Genomic DNA, 20824 nt, shown 5'->3' with positions numbered 1-20824 from the left:
AAGACTTGTAGGTTAAATGTTGGCGGAAAAATATGTTTAATTTTGCTAAAGGCCTGAGAATGAGCCTAGTTATGTTGGTCCTGATTTCTTTTTAAGTTGGACAAAACAAACCAACTAGACCCTTTTACACATTTTTAATTAATGCCACCTTGGATATTAGCTTATTTCTCTGAAGTATTTAAGGGGAAGACAAGCAGATGTTGCTTATAAAGTTATTGTGATAAAATATAATATTGTTGTTTTTAGGTCATTTTCAACTAATATGTTAAAAGACGTAATAGTGCCAGTACATTCTCTCAAAGATCAATAAACTTTCATTTAGAAAGAACATTTAACACTGGAACTGGAATATATTTTAAATATTCTAAATAAATTAGACAGAAATGGCTTACGAAGTCTCTGTAAACAAAATAGAAAAAAGTTAGGACTTTTGTAAAACAAAAAAGTGCAAATTAGCTACAAAATGGCGACTTTTCAGTTATATTAAAGAGCAACGTCTCTTTAAAAATTAATCAAACTATATGCTGTGATTTTAATTTATCTTGCGCTTAATTATTTTATTGCTTACTGTGACTGGCTTAAAGACAAGTTATTATAAAATTGCTCACATTTCACATTTAATTTATTTGTATTGTAATATATTTCCACTGATTGTGAACCTGTTAACTCTTATGAAAAATTCAAACCCAAAGTGCTGATGATACTGACCTCATACTGAGTTGTATCAGGGGAATCTAAAACCGCTAAGTACACCTGTCCTGTTGACACCTAATTGTTCCGCTTCTCTTTAAGGAAATTTCATATTTAACCCCTAAAAGCTCAACGAGCCGTTGAGCCGGCACACAGCTGTGAACCTCTCAGCGCGTTGGCATGTTGGCGAGCCAGCAGGGTGACTTCTCCACTCTAAAAGCCAGCTGTCGCTCGCAGACGTCTGTGTCGGTGTCAAAAGGTCACGATTCACATTCCGTCCCTCTAACCCTCACGCCGACTGCGGCCCGAGAGCCAAATCGCCGCTTTTCAATAGTCAAACTATTGAGACCGATTGATCATTGGTCTCAGCTGTGTCGGCTGTTTCATGTTAAGCATCCTTCACCCTCCTGGTTAAACTGATGAAGTATTTTTAAAGCAGAGGCTGAAAGTCTGCAGTAATGTGGAGGTTAGGACGCTTTACTAGTTTAGAAACTTACCTTCAATGCTTCAGAGGAGTTTTAGTGATGCAAGTGACTCTTTTTAGCAGCAGGAGGCGTCTGTGTTAACTTTCTATTCATAGAGTCGCGGACGTTCCTTCTTATCTTCCTTTGGTTTATGCAGGGTGGCTGTGCATCCTTAAAAAGCCTTAAATTAAAATTAAGACCTTAAAATGTCTTAAATTTGTTTAAAAATGTAGATTGACCATAAATACACTCATCATAGGTCTTAAATTTTGTTGTGGCAGGATTACACTGTAAAAACCCCAAATCTTATGTTTGCTCTTTGACAAAACTAACTTACAAGTAATGTTTCAGCATGTTTAGCATCATGTTTTAGGTCAATAATTTCTTAATATTAATTTTAAAAAGTGTTAGTTCCACTGATGGATTATTTTACTTGGAAAAATGTCTCAAGTTAAATAATCTTAGTGTAACAAGTACTTTTTTAATCAATATTAAATAATTATTTACTCAAAACAAGCTCCTATATTTTGCTGAAAAGTTACTTGTAAACTAGTTTTGATTTTTGATATTTGCTCTAAAAACTAGACAAAAAAACATTTAGTAAGTTTTGCAGTGTATTCAATCTTGCATGTAGTTTTTTTTATTCTTTCTGAAATTTTCTGGCAGGCAAACATTTGTCACATTTGTTACATTCTGTGACTTGGCGCAGTCGGTAACTAGCTGCTACTTTACCCTTACTAGCTAGCTAGCTTTTTTGCGCAAGTGCAAATGTGTCACTTGTGTTCAATTTTTTTTTTGCCACCAGCTCACTTTTATTCCCAACCCACATGAGACAGCAGGATCCTTCAATCATCTTCTATATTAGTAGTTTTTTCTGTCTTAAATTTCATTCAAACTAGCATTAAAATGGTCTTAAAAAGCCTTAAATTTAACTTGCTGAAAGTTTTAGATGTCCTGTTAAGGGATTAAACTGAAAATGCTGATTATAACTAGTGGTTCTCTCTAAAACTGCTCTACAATAAAACTTTAAACTTATGCCGATTTATTTCCTTTATGGAGACATGAATCACTTTCACCTTCCTGACTTAGCAGTGGGAAGCCACTGAACACCATTTTCCTGTTTTCTCTTTATCTCCTTTGTGTGAGTTTGAACATCAGCGAGTCGAGATCGTCCTGTGAGTCCTCCTTATCTTTTGCTCCTGTTCAGTTCTCTGCCTCTGTTACTCTGACTGCCCCCATGGAGGCCCCCCTGCCAGCCAATCACGGAGCCCCTATAGAGCCCTTCGGGTCGGGCAAACCCGCCGAACCCCTCACTGATTATCTCCACCAATCCCAGTTGTCCCACAACGGGACGTCCAGCATCCCTGACAGTCCAGCCGTTGACTCGACAGTTTCTCCTGAGGAGGAAGAGGAGTGCCTGGTGGACTCGCAGCCCATGTGCTTTAGTGAGAACCCCTTCCTGGTGGCTAACCGTAGAGGGAGAGGCCTTCCACCCGGAGAGCGGATCCTGTCGGGGCCTCCGGTGGGCTACGGCCGGCAGGGGAAGCTGCAGCCCTGGTTGTTCAGCAAGGCAAGATGGCCGAGTGTAGCTTGGAGGCGGCATGCTGCGTTGCTGTGAGCTTTGTTGCTTCATCCATTTGGATCCCAGTTCCAAATATTACAGTTAAAAAAAAGGGTTTATTTGCAGCTGTGAAGCTGGTTGCAAACCAAAACGCAGGCTTATGTTGATTTTCTTTCCCTCTACGATGTGTTTGGCTAACTGTGTGTGTGTTAACCTCTGCTCAACAATAGGAGGAGTTTATTGCACGCTTTTGCTGTGAGTAAAGCTTGTGGCATCTAGGGGTGGGCAATATGGACTTAAAATTTTATCACAATATCTTGTGGTGCTATTACGATAATAACTATTTAAAACTATTTTTTAGGAGCTCAGCAATCAAAGCCCACAAACTGAAAAATAATTAATTTCTAATATGCTTATTTGGAACACTTTTTATCTCCAGACTGCACAGAGTAACTGCATTTAATCATATTTTTATATGTATTAATATTAATTGACACTTTCATTGAGCAAACAGTGAAGAAAATATTAAAAATAGGAATTTGGGAGCGGTTTAAACATCATAAATTAAGAAATTTATCACAATAAATGATAAACAATACAATAAATGCCCACCCCTTGTTGCATATCTTTAATTATTCAGGTTCTTTAATTGCACAGATCGATGGAAAAACCTGACCTGACTGCTATAAGGAAGGTCAGGATGTAGAAAGGAGAATGTTTTATGCGTGAAATAAATGCAATATTACTAACCTGAACGCTTTACAGGTGCATCTCAATAAATTATATCATGAAATAGTTTATTTCAAGTCAAAATGTAAAGCAGCCTTAAAACGAATTCTGTTTCTGGAAAACTTGAATATTAAGACGAATAAAGAGCAAAGAAATCTGACATTTTTTCCAGCTGATATTTACCAACAACTTCTACAAGGAGGCTAGTAGTTTAGTGATCTATCAAAACATATTGGAAAGTTGAGTGGAAGAAAAAAGTGTGTCTTGAGAGAAACGTCAAGCAAAACCCATTCATGAATTTGTGGAGCTTTATGAGGAGTTTGAGTAAGCCCACATTTTTTATATGTTTTTTTTTGTCTAAGAAACTACTTTTGGGTTCAAACAAAATTAAGTAATTCCTTCAGCGAAGTTAAATTAACTAGCGTCTAGATAATATTTTAATTTATTCAGATGGACCTGTGGTTGTATTCTTATCTGGGTTGTATTTCTGGTTTATTAGATGAAACTTTGAGCTGATTATTTAGTTGCGTCTCATTTTTTTTCCCAGGCATCTTCGTCTGATTACAGCAGAACGGACAGCCCAGTCAGGGAAGCACCATATTCTCCCACTATCCAACCGGTGAGCCGCCCAACACTTTACCTTCCTCCAGTATCCACCACCCTCCATCACATCATCCTTTAATTCATGTCATCACTGTTCAAGAGTGGCTTCAGTGGAGGCGTTTTAGCGCTGACAGTTTTGACCTTCCTTCCCACCCGTAGCCCAGCCTCCACTCCTCCAGCAGCTCCTTGTGTGCAGGCAGGGAAACCCGCTTTGTAAGTGGGCAGATCTGGAAGCGTTTAGCTGCCTCGGCCCTTCCTGCCTGAAAAGCATGTGGGCACTTCTCTGTGGCCAACTCATCCCTGATGCTTTGCCTTGTGCAGACTAGATATGCGTTACTCTGAGAGGGTTTGCTGACCAGCTTTGGCTTTATATTTTCCCCGTGGATGATAAGTTTCTAAAAGATCAAAGTCTACATAACCACATTTAAAAACTGGTTGTGTTTGATTTCTTTGCATAACCCTGAAGAAGCTTCATTAGTTAGTTAGCTTAAATTGAACTAGGTGCTGCTGGGTCATACATCATAGATTTTAATTTTGTTTAAATTTATTTCTCTTCCTCCACAGGCAAACATTCATCTCACTGCCACTCTCACTGCTAAGGACAGCACTTCATCATCATCAGTGAGTGTCAGTAGAGCTTAGGAGAATCTAAGAGTCTGAATACTTAATCTGTCAAAAACAAGAGTAAGAACATCAATGAAATGCAACTATGGGTTTTAACGAATTACCCAATGAGTTATTGGGAGCTTAGAACCCTAAAGACAGCAAATAAACAGTAAACAAGGAGTATTTGACCAACAAACATAATTTAAATCTTTCATCGTGAAAAAATTTCTATTAAATTCAACTGAAAAAACTTAGAGGTTTAAAATGTTAAAACCAAATGAATAAAATGCAGTGACCACACGCGACTACTTAAGACTCCCTTAAAATGTATTATATATGCCTATTTTTAATACTTAAACACCTAATATAAGCTGGAAATATTTTTTTATTGTCCCAATTTGGGGAAATTAAGGCATAAAAGCAGCAACTTTAGGTAAGTTGGATCATGCATATTCACACGAAGGTAAAAGACATTATAAAATAAGAATGAAAACAAAGTTTCAACATCAGAAAAATCATACTGTTCAATTATTAAACAGAGAATATTAACCCTCCCAGTTCGGTTTGCAGTACCGTAATTCCACCACACTTGGCGCTATCTGACAAATTCCAACGTTTCTGAAAGGGGAGACATTGCTCTTTCCAGCCGATTTCAGGTTATTACGGTAATTTCACCCCGTCGAAGCAAGGAGTGAAATTAATTTGAGGGGCGTTCTTTTAGTAGAAAATAATTTGCTAGATATTGAAAGTTCCAGTTGTTATGGATAAATGGCCAAATATCTTTACTCACAGGACATTTAAAGAACTGCATGCAATTAAAATAAGCAAAAATATCCAGGCTGAGATTTGAAACTTAACTATAAAGGGTTAAGATTAAAATAAATAAATGTGCAGCTGAGTTGGTAAATTAAAGGGGGGAAAGCACAAGATATTTATTTATTTTTATGCATAAAAATAAGACATTAAGTAATAATCTCATTGGCTCCAGGGCTTATTAAAGGAGTAAAAGTTAAATATGTTATTAAAACTCATATTCATTCAGCCATCAGCATCCATTCATGTTGCGTTACCATTCACTCAAAGTTTTATCCGCTCTGGTGTTTAGCAGTGAAGCTACATCATGTTGTCTTTCCCCAGACGCGGCCTGGAGCCATCCAGCCAGTCGGACGCGCGTGGCCCACCGCCTCCCCCGGCACGCCGGAGGGCCGCAGCCCTAACCCCTTTCAGCATGGCCCCTCCCCGTTCAACTCCTCTGTAAGACCCCTCACCTCCACCTCCACGTAGGGCTGGTTTTAACCCTTCCTGTGCCGCCGCACGCCCTGACGTAACCCGACCGTAGTGCGGCGGGTTACCGATGTCTAAAGCGCACGATTGATTGTTACCAAAGACAGGCGGAGCTGTTATAGTTCATGTCCGTTTGCTCTGGGCTCCGGAACGAGATTTAGCTGCTGAAGGTTTCGGCCTTCAGAAACAATCCAGGCAGAGTAATCAGAGAGAGGCTGAGATCCGATCTCAAACCTGCCGGGTTGTTTCATAAAGATGCCCAGACAGAACAGCCTGCTTCACCTGCCCAAGCCCTACTGTCCGTCTTTCTCTGCATCGCTCCTCCTCTTCCACATGAAACCAGCCGCCATGCTGCTCACCCCGTCTCCTCCACAGTCGTCTTGAACTTTGCTGGTTTTTTTCATTGTCTGCCCTCTCCATGTCTCTGTTTGTCCTCTCCACCTCTTTTATCATTTGGATCCAACCTCCATAACCCACCCCACCCCGACCCCCGCTCCCGCCCCTGCAGCCTCGCGCCCCCTCCCCCTCTTCGCCCGACGAGTTCCCAATGAATGTCAAGCAGGCATACAAGGCGTTCGCCGCCGTGCCTCGCTCGCTGGCAGTGCTGGAGCCGCCGCAGGTAGGACGTGCCGACCGGGCTCGGACGAGCATGCTGTGCTGACTGGTTCGCTTGCCGCCCCCTCCCCTCCTCACCTGACTGAAGCAGGCGGCCCTAAAGGAAGCCTGCATGTTGTCATCTGTGACGTGCTGTGACATGTGGGATGTCTCCATCGTTGGTTTTTGTGCTCTACTGACTTCATCTGTGAAACTGGTGCTGATCTTCCTCTTGATCCGTTCATCCAGGGTGTCCTTAAAAAGCATTAAATTCACCAAAATTAAGGCCTTCATTTTAAAAAATTTGAGTTGGCCTTTAAAGTTGCAGTTACAAAAATGTGTTTTCCATATTTATTAAAATTGCCACCATGTTGTTACAGCATGGGATGAGGCGGATAATCGGTGAGAAAATCAATATCCTTATAGTGCTGCTATTGTGTTTTCCAAAAATGCACAACTCCCGGTCAAAAACAACCAATCAGAGCCAGGAGGAGGGTCTTGGCGCTGTCAATCAACAACTGGAAAAACAACTTACTGTTACAGGAAAACCGCTTGTCCACCATCACTGGTGGCCATGCTAACTAGCCTTAGCATTCGTGCTAAAACCTCCTACTGGCTCTGATTGGTTGTTTCTGACTGAGTGTACTTTTGCACTTTATACTGGGAGAAGGCAAAGGAGCTAAAAAATGTTTGCAGATTACCTGTCTCAAAAGTATTTTTTTGTACAAGTTAAATACTGCACCTTTGATACGTTAATCACAGGTCTTAGATTTTGTAGTGGGAGGATTACTTAATCTTGTGCATTCTATGTAGATTGTTTTTCTAGCCAGTTTGCTGGACGTTTGTCTTTGCTGTTGGCTCACTTCTGCTGCCAATCCGTACGATACTACATGCATTTTGTGCTAAGAAAAGCCCCTACTGATATAAAAAAAATATGCGAATTCGTTTGTACATTTCTATTATGAGTCAGGTCTTAAATTTCATTCATAAGTCTTTAAAAGAAGTCCTAAAAAAAGTCAAAAAGTCTTAAAATTGAATTGGTGAAACCTGCAGAAACCCTGTCATCTGTTCATGTGTGGCTCATTCACCAAGGTTTAATCTAGTTTTAATTTTTTTCCCCTGCCTGCTTAGTGTCTCCGTCTTTCTCCTGACTCTCCTCTCTGTTAATAATCTTTTTTTTTTTCTCTGCCAACAGGATCTGTACGGTGTGAGGAACAATTTTCACCCAAAGCAACCTTCACCAGAGGTCAGTAAAGAGATCAGAAAAAAGGTGCAATCTAAAATGTGACACCAAACTCGTTGTTCAATTTAATTCAATTTATTTATATGCAGTTTAGCATCAGATCACAACATTTCAAGGTACTTTACAAAAAGAAAGTAATTTAAACCCAATCATAAATGCATTTCAATTGATCCTCATTATCAAACAGCGTCAAGTTCAGTTTATTTTTCAAATTAGCTTAAAAAGGAAATACAGCAGATTGCATCAAGTCATTAGCTGCCATAAAATAGCGCAAATTGAATGACAAAAATAAATTTGCTTAATGCAAACACAGCAATTTTGTTTTTGATAAGAAGTTTTTGCGCTTTTTTTTGGGTTGTATCAAAATGGATGTATTTCACAAAACTTAAGCAAGTCACATGATCAACAGCCAGACGTTGCTACTGGCGAAAACAGTGAAAAAGACAACAGGAAGTGGTTGAAGGATGATGGTTTGTTTTTGTTTTTTTGGGACATTATGTAGCTGGCCCCACCAGAGCCAACACACCATCGTACAGCTCATAAAAAGTTGTGTTGAATACAAATAACAGATTTAGTTATGTTTATTTGGATTCCGTTTTATGGGAGGATTAATAAAAAGTGAAACAGTTGAAGAAGTTCGGCTCTCTATAACTTGGTCTGCAGTCCAACTAACGAGGTCAAACCTCATTCATGCAAAGTTTTGTTTTACATCTTCAAATGGGAACGTTTGCATTCAGATCTGCTCTGACAGTCGGGATTTATCTGGCCTTTTCAGCCTGTGCTGAACGACGAGGTGTTTGATGATAGAAGTGAAGGTCAGGAGGGAGGCGGTGAGGGTCTGACCAGCAGGGTCTCCCCGCGGCCCTCCCTCTCCTCCGATCGACGGGACTATATGAGCCTGGCCGCCGTGCCGCGCTTCTCTAGAACCTCCATGGAGCAGCAGGTATCCTCCGCCTCCGCGGCCGGAGCGACCCGACCGTTGTCTGGGGTGCTTGGCTTTGACCGGTGGCGGTTTCTGCTGTCCGCGACTGGCTTGACTTATAGCGGGTCTGAAATCAACTTAATGGTGTTGGGTTTTATTTAACTTCTTTCCTCTTGACTTTCCTCTTGGTTATGATGAATCGATTACTGAAATAATCTTTAACTGAAATATACAGACGTAAAAAAAAAAAAAACAAGGCAATTTGCTGGAAGAACAACACACAAGCAGCAATTGAGCCAAAACTGTACAAAAATATATGTATATTTTGCATTTAAGATGCATGTTCGACCCAAAAGTCTGCAAAGTTTTAGCTTCACCTGGTTTAAATTCTGTAAAATAAAAAATATATATATTTTAAAGCACCTTCTGTTGTCCAGTTGTTAATCTGTCAATCTGGAAATAAACATCAGATTAAACCTAAGCTGAGTTAAGTCAAACAGAAAGAAGGTTAGACGTATTTATTGCTGTAAATGATCGTGTAAAGAAGTGTTTATTTTCTTATTTAGAAACAATTATTTGTTTACAGGTGTCTTTTAATAGATTTCTATTGTAGTATGCAAAAGTTTTTTTAGGAAAATCTTTGAATACAACAATTTTTTCATCTGATTAATCATCAGAGTAATTGCTTATGAGCTGCAGCCCCACTTCCATCTTTTGGCAACAAATATATCGACACAACTTTAATTCCTGCCGTTTGTCGTCTCGTCCTTTTTTTTTTTTTTTTTTTTTTTTCCGTCAGAGCCCGTCTCTTGGAGGTAAGAACAGCCCGGAGCAGCGCTCCTTCAGGGACAGGCAGAAATACTTTGAGATTGACGTGAAGCAGCAGACGCCAGAGAAACCCAAACCCAGAGTCTCCCTCGTCGGAGAGGACGACCTCAAGAAAATGAGGGAGGAGGAAGGTTCGTTTCCAGCCTCCCAGAACCGATAAAAACAAAAAGCTGGAGATGTTTTTCCTGGAGTTTACCCGTCTCCGTCTCTTTGTTTCATCCCAGAGAGGAAGTTTGAGCAGCGAGCGCGAGAGTACCTGATGGACGAAGAGGATGAGGATGAGGAAGAAGACCTGGCTAAGCAGGTGGAGCACATGAAGGCTACAGGAAAGGTTTTGTTAGACGGGGTTGAGTACAAGGTGGAGCCCGTTTCTACCCCGTCTCAGCACTGCTCCACTCCACTGAGCTTCACCGGCAGCTCCGGGTGAGAATCTGACATCATTTGAGTTTCAATCTTTTCCATTTTGACTATTTTTTTTCAAATTGGCTTCTGATTTATTTGTTTTTTCCTCTGCAGGCCTTCTTCAGTAGATGGGAAGGGCGACTCTCAGAGAAATTCACTGGAGGACAGCTTCAGGTTGGAGCAGAGACCAAACTCCATGACGGGGTGATTACAGTTTTTAAAAGTCATTTCTGAATGTCTGCATGTGTTAGCCACCTTACAAAATAAAATAAATACAAATCAGTATTTTTCTGTATAAAATTTGAATATAAAACTTTAACAAAAACTGCAGGTGTGTCATTCAGTGAATTTACTCACAGTGAATGGAGCATCCAGACATTTTATTCAAGTAAGAGTAGCAGTACTTCATAATTAAGTTACTCAAGTCAAAGTAAAAAGTACTGCATTGTAAAAATCCTCCTAAAAACTTATTAAAGTAAAAGTAACCAGTTGCTTCCCAGCTCTGACCTCTGCCGATTCTCCGTCTCATCAGTCTGGTGTCGTCTTACCCTGGAGAGTCGGCGGCTCCCATCCGCACGGCCAAGGCGGAGCGCAGACATCAGGAGAGGCTCCGCATGCAGAGCCCTGAGCTCTCCGTGGCCCCGGACAAGGATCTGTCCCCTGCAGAGAAACGAGCGCTGGAAGCCGAGAAGAGAGCCATGTGGCGGGCGGCACGGTAAGCAAAAGCACAAATATGATCACTTAAAACTGACGTAGCAACAATTAGACATGAATAAACAGAATTATTGCGTCAATTCACGTTTGAGTTCATAGAATATATGCAACGTGAAAGACTAAACCAGGGGTCTTTACCTATGTCAGAGGTTTTTATGGAGTTAATTGCATAAAATTTCCTCAACACAATTACCAAAAAGCAGAAGCAATAATTTGCTTTTTTATCCCATTGAAGAAAATGTATCCATCTTATTTGTTTTAAATATATTTTTCTTATTGGTTTGGAAAATATATAGTTTTTTTTTTTCTTATAATTTTCCACAAATATCATCTCATTGGAAAAAAAATGTCTTTTTTTTTTTTTTCAAAAGTTTTAGGTTTTTTTTTTAAAACTATAGAAAAAAAATTGTTTTTTTAATTATCAAAAAAAAATCCTTTGGTAAATATTCATAAAAAACATGTTACTCTAAACTGTTTTTTCTTAAAGTGTGATTTACTAAACGGCACACAGTCTCTGCATTGAAAAGTGGAGAAAATAGCAGAAATATTTCCAGTCATACTGTCAGTTTTGTCTTTTTATTTGCCGTCTGTAACTTAAATTTATCATAACAGTAAGTTATTTTTCTCAGAAGAAATTGTTCTCGATAAATCGACTTTGTCTTTAAGAGCGACACTGCTGAGTATTTGTTTGGTCTGTTTCCTTCTCCCTAATGTCACGTCTAATACGTTTTTATTATTCCTGGTTTTCCTAATTTTCAGTGTTTTATCTTCCATTCTTGGGTTTTCTTCTCTTTTTTCTGTCTGTGTCCCTTCCTGTCTCCTCCTCATCCTTCTCCTTCATCCTGAAATTCCTTTCCTTTCCCTCCCGGTCCCTCTGTCGCCTCCCGTCTGTGTGGCCTGCGGGGCTCAGGCCCTATGGCCTAGAGGAGGATGTTAGACAGTATGAGCAGGACCTGGCAAAGAGGCTCTACCAGGCCCGAGTGAGGGCCTCTCAGGGCGCAGCCCCCCATGCTTCCTCCTCTACCTCCTCCTCTGCAGCCTCCCAGCTCAGGTCTGCTCCTCGGCTCCGGCCGCTAGGGCCAGACACGCGGCATCATGGGGGTGTGCTGGGGTGCTTTGGTTTTCCCGTATTTTGCTATAGAGGCCAGATCCAGAAAGGTCCAAGCAGCAACACTGACAGTGCTTCTGTTGCCTTTCTACTTCTGTTTTTTTTATTTGCTTCTGCACGTCTTTTGTGTTTTGTCTCTAGTTCGGTTTACCCCAACCTCTCTCTCCTCTGTCTTGTCCTTCCCGTTACCCCCGTAGAGCTCTTCTTTTCTTTGTGCCTTGCCATTCTAGCGGTATGTGTATTAACAATAAGTTTGCAAGCTGATGAGGGTAAACCTACAGGCAGTAGGTCGTCCTTTTCCTGGAATGCCTTCCTTTATTTCTTTCATAAAATAAGACAATCACAGCAAACCAGGACAAGGAGCACCCGACATTAGTAGTGAATGGCCTACAACCTCCTCTGGAGTTTCTTGTCCTTGTTTCACGCCTCCGCCTCGGTGTCAGAGGACTTCCTTGAACCTGGTTGTTTCCTGTGTAGAATGAAGTCTCTGGAACAAGACGCACTGAAAGCTCAGATGGTCATCGCCAAAACTCGAGACGGGAAGAAGCGTGGGACACTAGACCAGCTGACGGAGTCCCCGTCGCCGGCTCCAACGCCGTCTCCCACTCCCATGGAAGGTGAGACTTAAATCCCAGATTTCAGTCTAATATCAATCAATTTTATTTAAATTTTTTGTTTGCTTTTGTTTCTGAAGAAGAAATTATGGAAAATATTTTGAAAAAGTGGCTTTTCTTTTAGTCATCCCTTCTCTGAGTTGTATGACGGAGAATTAGGGCAACAAGAATTTTTAATTACTTGCATTACCACTTCACTGAACCCCATTGAAAACCTCCTGGTTATTCCACCAAACTCTTCCCGAGTTAAAACATTAGTATTGTTGTTTCTACATGAACATAAACTTGTTTTCTGTATCTTTTTTGTGAATTTGACCATTTCTCATTTTCTCTGAATAAATACTAAATTTTTCCTTGGAGTTTCGGAAACATGTTGTCAGTAGTTCATAAAATGAAAGAACAATGTTCGTTTTACTCAAACATGTACGTATAAACAGTAAAATCTGAGAAACTGATCATCTTAAGTTGTCTCTTATTTTTTTCCAGGGCTGTAGTATTAATATTAGCAGAAAAAGACACAATTTTACTTGGAAAAACATCTTAAAATTGCGAGAAATTGTTGTTTTAATAAGAAAAAGCATAGTTATCAGTTCACGTAGCTCTTTCTTCAAAACAGAAAATTGTTTGCATAATTGTTTCAACTTACAATTTGCTGCTGATGTGCTAAAGAAAATTAAGTATTATCTTCACAAGATGCTCAACATTTCTCATTTCAATTTTTTATTTTTTTAAGTTGGAGTTTTGATAAAATTACAACTTTATTCTCATTATTTCAACCCTATTCTTGTAATATAATGTCTATATTCTCGTAATAAAACAATTGTAGCCTAATAGTCCATCATAAAGTTGCATTCAAAATCCAAATAAATAGAAGCTTGCAAAACAAGATGGCTGCCTTGGGCATACTGACATCATGGGGAATCCATATTTTCCTAAATTAAAATGTTCAAAAACCAAAAAATTTGATTTATTGTAAGCCCTAGGAAAATGTGTAACTTATCATCTCAAACGTATTTTTGAACTTTCTTCACATTTGGCTTATTAAAACTACAAACTTGACAGAGCAACACAAACTATTGCATTAATGCTATTTGAAAAGAAGACGATGGTTTTCAAAATACTTTTGATGTAGCAATCTGAAAAGTGTGGAGTGTTTGTGTATTTAGCCTTCAGCTTCCAATCTTTCAGATTTTTATTTGTAAAAAGAAAATGTCGTCTTTCGTCTCCTCTTCCTGCTGATCCTCTGCTTAGCGTTGCTTTCTGTATTTTGAGTTTGTAACGTGACAAAATGTGGGGAAATTCTGTACTTTTACAAAATGCTGTGTGTCTATGATGCTGTATAGAAAAGTTGAAATGTTGCATTGACTAAAACGTTTTTTTTATTTCCTGACAGAGCTCAGTCCTCGAGCATTAACCTCTCCAGGCAGGCTGGTAAGCGTCACCTTTTGATTTTACTCCTCTTCACCCTGTGAGGTTTTCTTGCTTTAACTTGGAGAGCTTCTTTAAATAAAATACATTTTTTAACGTTAAGTCCAGTTTTTAGAGTTTTAAGATCAAAACCAGGTTCTTCGTTGATGAGCTGGTGAGAGGACATTTCCTACATTGCCATAAATCCACCATCTGGCTTGATGTCAGTAAACTGACACACATTGCTCTCCATCATTTGCCTCCGCTGGTTCACCCATTAGCCTCTTTCCCTCCTCTTCCTCTCTATTTTTCCCCCACTCTCCTGTTTTCATCCTCTACCTCTCCTTCGCTTTTTGCTCATCCCTGTTTGCTATCCTTCTAGTCCCTGTCATCAAAGAAGTTTGACTACCGACAGTTTGCCGCCATTCCTTCTTCCAAACCCGTATACGACATTCAGGTATTGGCTGCATGCTCAGCTCCGGGGGGCCACCGCCCCAACCCGCCCCGGCCTCCTCCCTCCCTCTTTACCCCCCTGGCTTTCCCTGCTGCCTCCCCTCAAGCTACTGTTGATCAAGAGGCATCAGTGTGGCTGCAGTCTAGGTCGTGGCTCAGTGGTAGACGTGTGGTACACTAACTCGTGCTTTGCAAGGAAAGGAATGTTGAAGTAATACTCTCTTTCTCTCATATAAAAACATTATCAGTAACCATTCACAGCTTTTTATATCGCTACGCTAACTGATTACTACGAAACGGTGAAACTTGCCTGCTGCAGACATGGACTTTCTGAATCCACTAACCTGAATCGGTTATGGCTACAAATTCAGCATCTCACTCACTCTCTCGTTCACTTCCATCCTCCTTGTCCATGCATGGGTCATGACATTTCAGACAGAAGAACTTCTTCTTAGCTTCTGGCTCTTTAAAACATCGGTGTCCTCCTTTTGTCGTCATTTTGTTCCCTTATGGATGAGTGAAGCTAATTAGCTACAGCCAGGAGAGTGTAGAAAACAATTAGAGGTGATTTGATACCATCTAGTGGTCAGAGTGTGAACTACACATGTTTCAGGAAGGCAGTGTGCCAACCTCATGGATAAACTCAGTAAATAATCCAAGTTGTGCAATAAAAATATATATTTTTAGGCTCACTAACATCTTCTGCACCTTATATGCTAGAATAGACGATATATAACCAAAATTCTCACTTATTTCTAATTTTAGGTTTGAAGCTTTTTAGCGACGCTAAAAAGCTTCACTTATTTATTGGGAAATAAGTGGCACTAGTATGAATATGAAATAATTTAGAAATAGTGAATTTATTTCGCTTTTAGAACTTTGCATCCAAGGCAGGAGTTTAAAACTTATTTTTATTTCAGGCCACATTAAGATCATGAATGTGCTTAAAGGGCTAGTTGTGGCAAAATGTACTGATAAAATGACATAAAACTTTTAAAATAGGAATAGAAAGTTAAATAATTCTGAACATATTTTTGCATTAATTAATATAAACACTGCTTTGATTTGATAGATAAAAACAATATTTAGACACACAATGAGCAGGTATGTGCCTGATATGTGTATGATAGGTCTGTGTGAAAAGTTACAAAGAAGAATAAAGCACAGAATTCCCAACATTTATGGATTTATAAATATATTATGGGAACGCTTAGTGTCATTCTGGAAATTGTATCAAGTTAAAATAAAACCTGGATTTCTTTACCTCTATTTAAAAAGTCGTGATCAATTTCATACAGTTATCTAAAATATATTGAAATTCAGTTCGTAAAACTGATTTAATGTTGGAAAAAATGGGAACGAAATCCCTGGGACTGTGCAGCAAAGGAAATGTACAGAACTCAGCTTGATTTAAAACACTAGTGATAAAAAAAAAAAAAATCTACTTGACTTGATTTCAGTCTTATTTGAGCAATAGCAGCATCAATAAAATAATCAAAATATTTATTTTGAACAGTCTGTCTCATCCCTTAAAGTGGATCTTATTAGCATCATATCCAAATTTATGCTACTGGTAGATACAATGTTCAAATTTATAATCTCCAAGTAATTTAACATTTGATTGTAAAAACACCTGTAAAATTTTTGCACGATTGGGTATAAATTCAGGCATTAAAGGGTTGACAATACTTTCATAATGTCTCCTGTGGAGGAGAGGATGCAGGGGAAACCTGTGGTTGTGCCGGTCTTCGGGTCTTATTCGTGTGCGTCTGTCGGTTCCAGCGTTGGGTTCAGTGTGACGTCTGTGTGCATTTTTAGTTGCAGTACGTTTACATGTTGTATCAGTGTTTATTACGGATGGTTGGTCATTCCTAATCTGAATATAAACTCATAAACTAATGTGTTGGTACCACAAGGTGGCAGTAATGCACCAAATGTATTTCAAGTAGACCTATTAACCAAAATTCACATTTTGCACATGTTTATACTTCCATTACATCTCAATTGCTTGTAAAAAAAACAACCTAAGCGCTTAAAATAACCACACAGCCAAAAAGTTACTTTTTTTTTACATTAAGTATTTTTATGGGTGTCTGGAAAATGAGCCCTTTCAAAAATCTCCGGAATGTATCATCACAAATCAACTTGCACTACGCGGTTACTTAGCAACCCCAGAGAAGCAAAGCACGTTACCTAGCAACCCAGCTGAGCTCCAGCATGTTTGGTCAGCTGGTTTTGCCGCTGTATGTACAATGGCTGCTGGAAGTGTTTTGTTGTTGACTTGCCTCCAGAAACCACTTGCTGCATCCTTGTTGGTTGTGCAGGAAGCCCCACTTCTGCTCTTCAAGGATATACAATTGTATAATCGGGCATCTGCTTGCAGCCATTTTGACACACGAGTGTAAAGGTTGAGTTGGGGGGGCGTGGCCTGCAGCAGTTTATTTGGATTTAAAGTGACAAGACGCCCTAAAACATCTCTTTCTGAAAGGAGCTCAAAACAGGCAAAACTGATCAGACTGAAATCTCGTCTAAGAATGATCATGTTTTGTTAGCTCATAGGCAGATCCTAAACTGTTCAAGGAAGCATAATATGTCAGAAACATGAAGGAATTATTTTGTTATATCTCTGCACCTTCCAGTTTACTGCAGGTTAAAATTATGAGCATCAACAAGCTAAAGTAGGAACTGACTTGATGCTGCGTTGTTTGGTGCCTACTGTTCTCCGTGGACGATATTAACGCATCGACTTCTACATCGATTCTCCTTTATGGGTTCCTGGTGGGAGTGGGGTTGTGGTAGAGTAGATAATCTTCTGAAGGTTCAGTGACAGGTCGCTACCCTGGCAGCTCCTCTACTCAAGTGGTGAAGGATTACTGTGAGAAATAGGCTTTTAAAGCATTTTATCACCACCTCCCTGTTATTCACTGAAGCCTGTTTTTTTCCCAGACCCCTGACGCAGCAGAGGAAGTGCAATACATCGACGCCTCCAGTAATGCTGGTATGTACGGTTTCATTTTGCACTGAAACGGACTTAAAAAACAGTTTTACCTCAACCTTTTCTATTCCCTTTAATTCAGGTAACGACCAGGACTAAGCAGCTCCTATTGGTAGGATCCTGTGTGCATGTGTGTGTTGGCTGGATGTGTGAGGGGAGTTTGTTCGTGTCGGTCTAACCTGCAAGTTGTGTGGCAAAGCTTGGGTTCAGGTTCTTCTGCTTCTGCTATCCTGATCTGCAAAATGTATGTCGGGTCAGAACTATTGCCAGGTGGCTCTAAAGACTTCAAGTCTTTCTTTCAAAACATGGCAGTTCATGTTGATGCTGCATCTACTGTTTAGGTTTTTGAGTAAAGTCGTCTATTTAGCTGCTTTATTTGCAACGAAGATGTGACCATTTTATAGAGACACACCAGTTATTGTTCTTCTAATGGCCAGATTCCAGTTTCAGATAATTTTTTACTGGCAACAACCTTGATGAACTGTCAATTCGCCTGTCAAACACACCATAGATACTGAAAATGTTTTTCTTCTTTAATTACATCCACACTAAAGAGTGTTTGAAGCACATTTAAAGTGGTTAAATTTGCCTACTAACGCATCTGTATTGTTTGTATTGGATTTAAGCCGGACGAGCTCTCGGTACTTGATTAACTGCATGGATTTGTTTTAAGATTGAACTAATAATTAATGAGAGGTCTTTTATGTTGTCCCTTGAATGGGTTTAGGATCCTTTGGACTCATGTAGAAATGCACAGATATGAAAGTCCAGTCCGCTTTAATCAAGCTAGTTTGTTTTCCTTGAAAGTCCAGTTTGTTTGGGAAGGAATGAATGAACAACCAAACTTTGATTGGACCAAAAAAAGTGAACTCTGGTCCCCTAATAACCCAGGTCTCTGTTCCGTTGAAGCAAACTCTGGTGCGTTTTGAATGCATATGTGCTGTTTGTAATTTTTTTTGTTTTTCACACAAGAGTCCCAAACTGGAACCTTTGTTGCATATTTCTAATACAGCCATAAATTTGACACCCAAGCAATATCTGCAAATAACGATAATAGACGACAAGGCCTCTTCTGTCAGCCCTTCAGGGGTTAATTTTTGCTTCAAAAACTAATCTGATGGGACGCTGGAAAAGACTATTGTTGTGCAAAATGGAGTTAGATTATCACTGAAGTTATTTAATTCTAAAATGGCATCTCAGTGCAAAACATTTTTTTTTCAGAGCTTGAAAGCTGTATAACGGTATATATAAAACTGTATAACAGAACTGTGCACCAATCTGATGGTTGAATGACGCAGATAAACCGGTTAAAAACAAATGTTTTTATTGTTGTGCTCGTATGGCTGCAATTAACTCCATAAAAAAATTACAATTAAAAGCACAACAGGAATCTTAAAGTGGGACCTGAATAAATCTAGCCGTCATCTCCGGTGCATGTAAACAGAAATCATTTGAAATCTGGGTTTTCTTGCTGCTGATTCTGCCGTTTTCTAGCTGCTGCTGCTCAGCGTGGGGCACATCTTGCAGGTTTCAGGGCGGTTTCTACGCAGCTGTTTATCAAAATAACACGTTTAAAAGGTCTTTTGTGTTGCTTTGTGTTTCTGCAGGGCACGGCCCTGAAGTGGAGGCTCCCGCCCCGATGCCCACCACCTCAGCCCTGGAGGAGATGGCCCTCTACAGCAACAAACGCAAACTGAGGCAGGGCCGCCGCAGCCTGGAAGCCGCTGTGCCGACGTAACACAACCAAAAACGATAACCCAGAGAGGTCGCCTCTCCAAATATAACCACTGCAAAGACTCTGAAGCTTTTAGTCGCCACATAGATACTCACTTATATCCTGCGTGCCAGTCTTGCCTTTATAGTCTGTGGGTGAGTCGGCGAGCTCCGTACCTGGACGGGACGAGTCGGTGTGGTTAGCTAGGATTGCTACTTGCAGATGAATTATTTTCTTAAATCTCCTGTTTGCCTCGTAGATCAGATCTATTTTAACTTGAGGGTGATCAAAGTTTTTAGTTTTTGTTTGTTTTTTATTTCTGCACCATTGTGATGTTGCTGTTATGAAAAAAAGCATAGTGGAAACAGGAAATGAGAAGAAATGGGTTATAGTTTTACTAACTTCAGCGATTAGATTGTAAAGTGTCTGTTTTTAATGATTTGTGGTGTAAATATTAACTGAGGAGGGAACAGCTTGCTACCTTCATCATCTTATATGGTGGAAAATCTTTTCTCTTGAAGCACATATCATTTATTCACTGCCACTGTATTATAATTTATTATCATTTTAGACGAATCGAAGGCCTTCATTCTACATTTTCAGCTCTTTTGAACTCAAGATGATTTCCTAATACTCATCTGCATATCACTACTTATATTTACTTTATAAAAACACTTAAATCACAAGGGGAATTGTTGCAAATATGATTTAAATGTTTGGACGAACGCGCCTACTTGCTGTTCATCCCTGCAGCCTCTGTTCAGACTAACCCTCGTTACATTCCCCTACAGAGAGGACAACTACACTGGACACAGCAGCAGCAGATACTCCCCAAATGAGAGTATTAGTACTTGGGATCATGCATTTTATCATTTATCAATGGTACTTGCCCTTCTAAGGGTATTGTGTGTTTTTGTATTTTTATTTTTAAATCAATGTGAACCATTAATGCTACCCTAGCATCTTTTGCGTTATCTGGCTATTTTTTTTACCACAGTGATGTGAAGGTAGCAGGGAGTTTTATTTTTCCAACTATGGTTAACTTAAATCTGATGCCACTGAAAAAAATCATTTATCGTGTGAATAATGTACAAAAACTGTAAGGAAGAAGAGAAAATATGGGTTGGAAACTGAGCCTGTCTGGACTGCTGGAGCATCTGGGTGAGGTTGAGGCTTGGTGTTGGGATGCTCTCCATGTAAACTGGGAGAGCTGCAAAACATTCTGCAGAATCACAGCATCGTAGCATTTTGTTAATTTAATCTAGGGTCTGTGATTACTTTTCCATGTTGCTCTCACTGACTGAAATTCAGTTTATCATTTGCTGTTTTTTTTCTTTTTTTTATTTGTAGGCAACTACTTTTTTTCCCCAGAAGAGTTTCACTACATTCAAGCCGTGTTTTTATGTTTTCTGTGTTTCTTATTTTTGTCTCAAGTTCTTTTTGGGGGCTTTAACTTGCTAACAGGCCAGATGGTGCAGGGTCAGACGTGCTAGGGTCAAGGGTTATAGCTCATATAAGACTGTAACTAGTGAATTTGTACAACCAAAGAAGTCTATTTTGTGGTTCAGGAATAATAAATTTTACTTTTCATTTAAGAAGCGAATCCAGTCTGTTGTCGTTTGTGCTTGGGAACATTTGAAACAGAATGTATATAAAATTACATTCTTTTTTTCCCATGAAAAACACAAGCTTTTTATTTCTTCTTACAATAATAAATCTAACTGAACTTTTCCTTGTTTATGGTCAATCTCAAAACCATAAACAGGAAGACCATGTGTTCAGTCCAGCTAAATATCACGTTTAGAAGTACCAATGTTCAACCACCATTTTTGTTGTTTTAACCAAGTTAATTTGTTTTCTAAAATGTCTACCTCAGGAAATTATTTTAAAGAA

At 39.5% G+C, this 20824-nt stretch overlaps 1 protein-coding gene across 19 annotated transcripts in view; it reads left to right on the top strand.

Moving 5' to 3' along the window:
- The window catches only part of scrib (scribble planar cell polarity protein), a 76908-nt gene extending 56376 nt beyond the window's left edge, over positions 1-20532 (top strand). For 3 of the 19 annotated variants that reach the window (XM_015016305.1, XM_015016304.1, XM_015016302.1), the window contains 17 exons: positions 2362-2724; positions 3992-4063; positions 4612-4668; positions 5791-5907; positions 6446-6556; positions 7727-7777; positions 8550-8717; positions 9496-9655; positions 9749-9947; positions 10041-10130; positions 10459-10641; positions 11551-11691; positions 12226-12365; positions 13756-13793; positions 14152-14226; positions 17169-17220; positions 18825-20532. In XM_015016305.1, the coding sequence (XP_014871791.1) occupies positions 2362-2724; positions 3992-4063; positions 4612-4668; positions 5791-5907; positions 6446-6556; positions 7727-7777; positions 8550-8717; positions 9496-9655; positions 9749-9947; positions 10041-10130; positions 10459-10641; positions 11551-11691; positions 12226-12365; positions 13756-13793; positions 14152-14226; positions 17169-17220; positions 18825-18955 (2148 nt within the window). In that variant the 3' untranslated portion in view covers positions 18956-20532. Of the gene's footprint in view, positions 1-2361; positions 2725-3991; positions 4064-4611; positions 4669-5790; positions 5908-6445; positions 6557-7726; positions 7778-8549; positions 8718-9495; positions 9656-9748; positions 9948-10040; positions 10131-10458; positions 10642-11550; positions 11692-12225; positions 12366-13755; positions 13794-14151; positions 14227-17168; positions 17221-17299; positions 17330-18824 lie in introns of all 19 variants that reach the window. The other 16 variants (XM_015016319.1, XM_015016316.1, XM_015016308.1 and 13 more) reach the window with 15 other exon arrangements.
- Positions 20533-20824: the final 292 nt, after the last annotated feature.

This window comes from Poecilia latipinna, unplaced genomic scaffold (genome assembly GCF_001443285.1).
Source record: "Poecilia latipinna isolate Pla-1442-1.1 unplaced genomic scaffold, P_latipinna-1.0 Scaffold2004, whole genome shotgun sequence".
In the NCBI taxonomy this organism is placed as follows: domain Eukaryota; kingdom Metazoa; phylum Chordata; class Actinopteri; order Cyprinodontiformes; family Poeciliidae; genus Poecilia; species Poecilia latipinna.
This window is presented reverse-complemented; position numbering and strand designations above follow the sequence as displayed.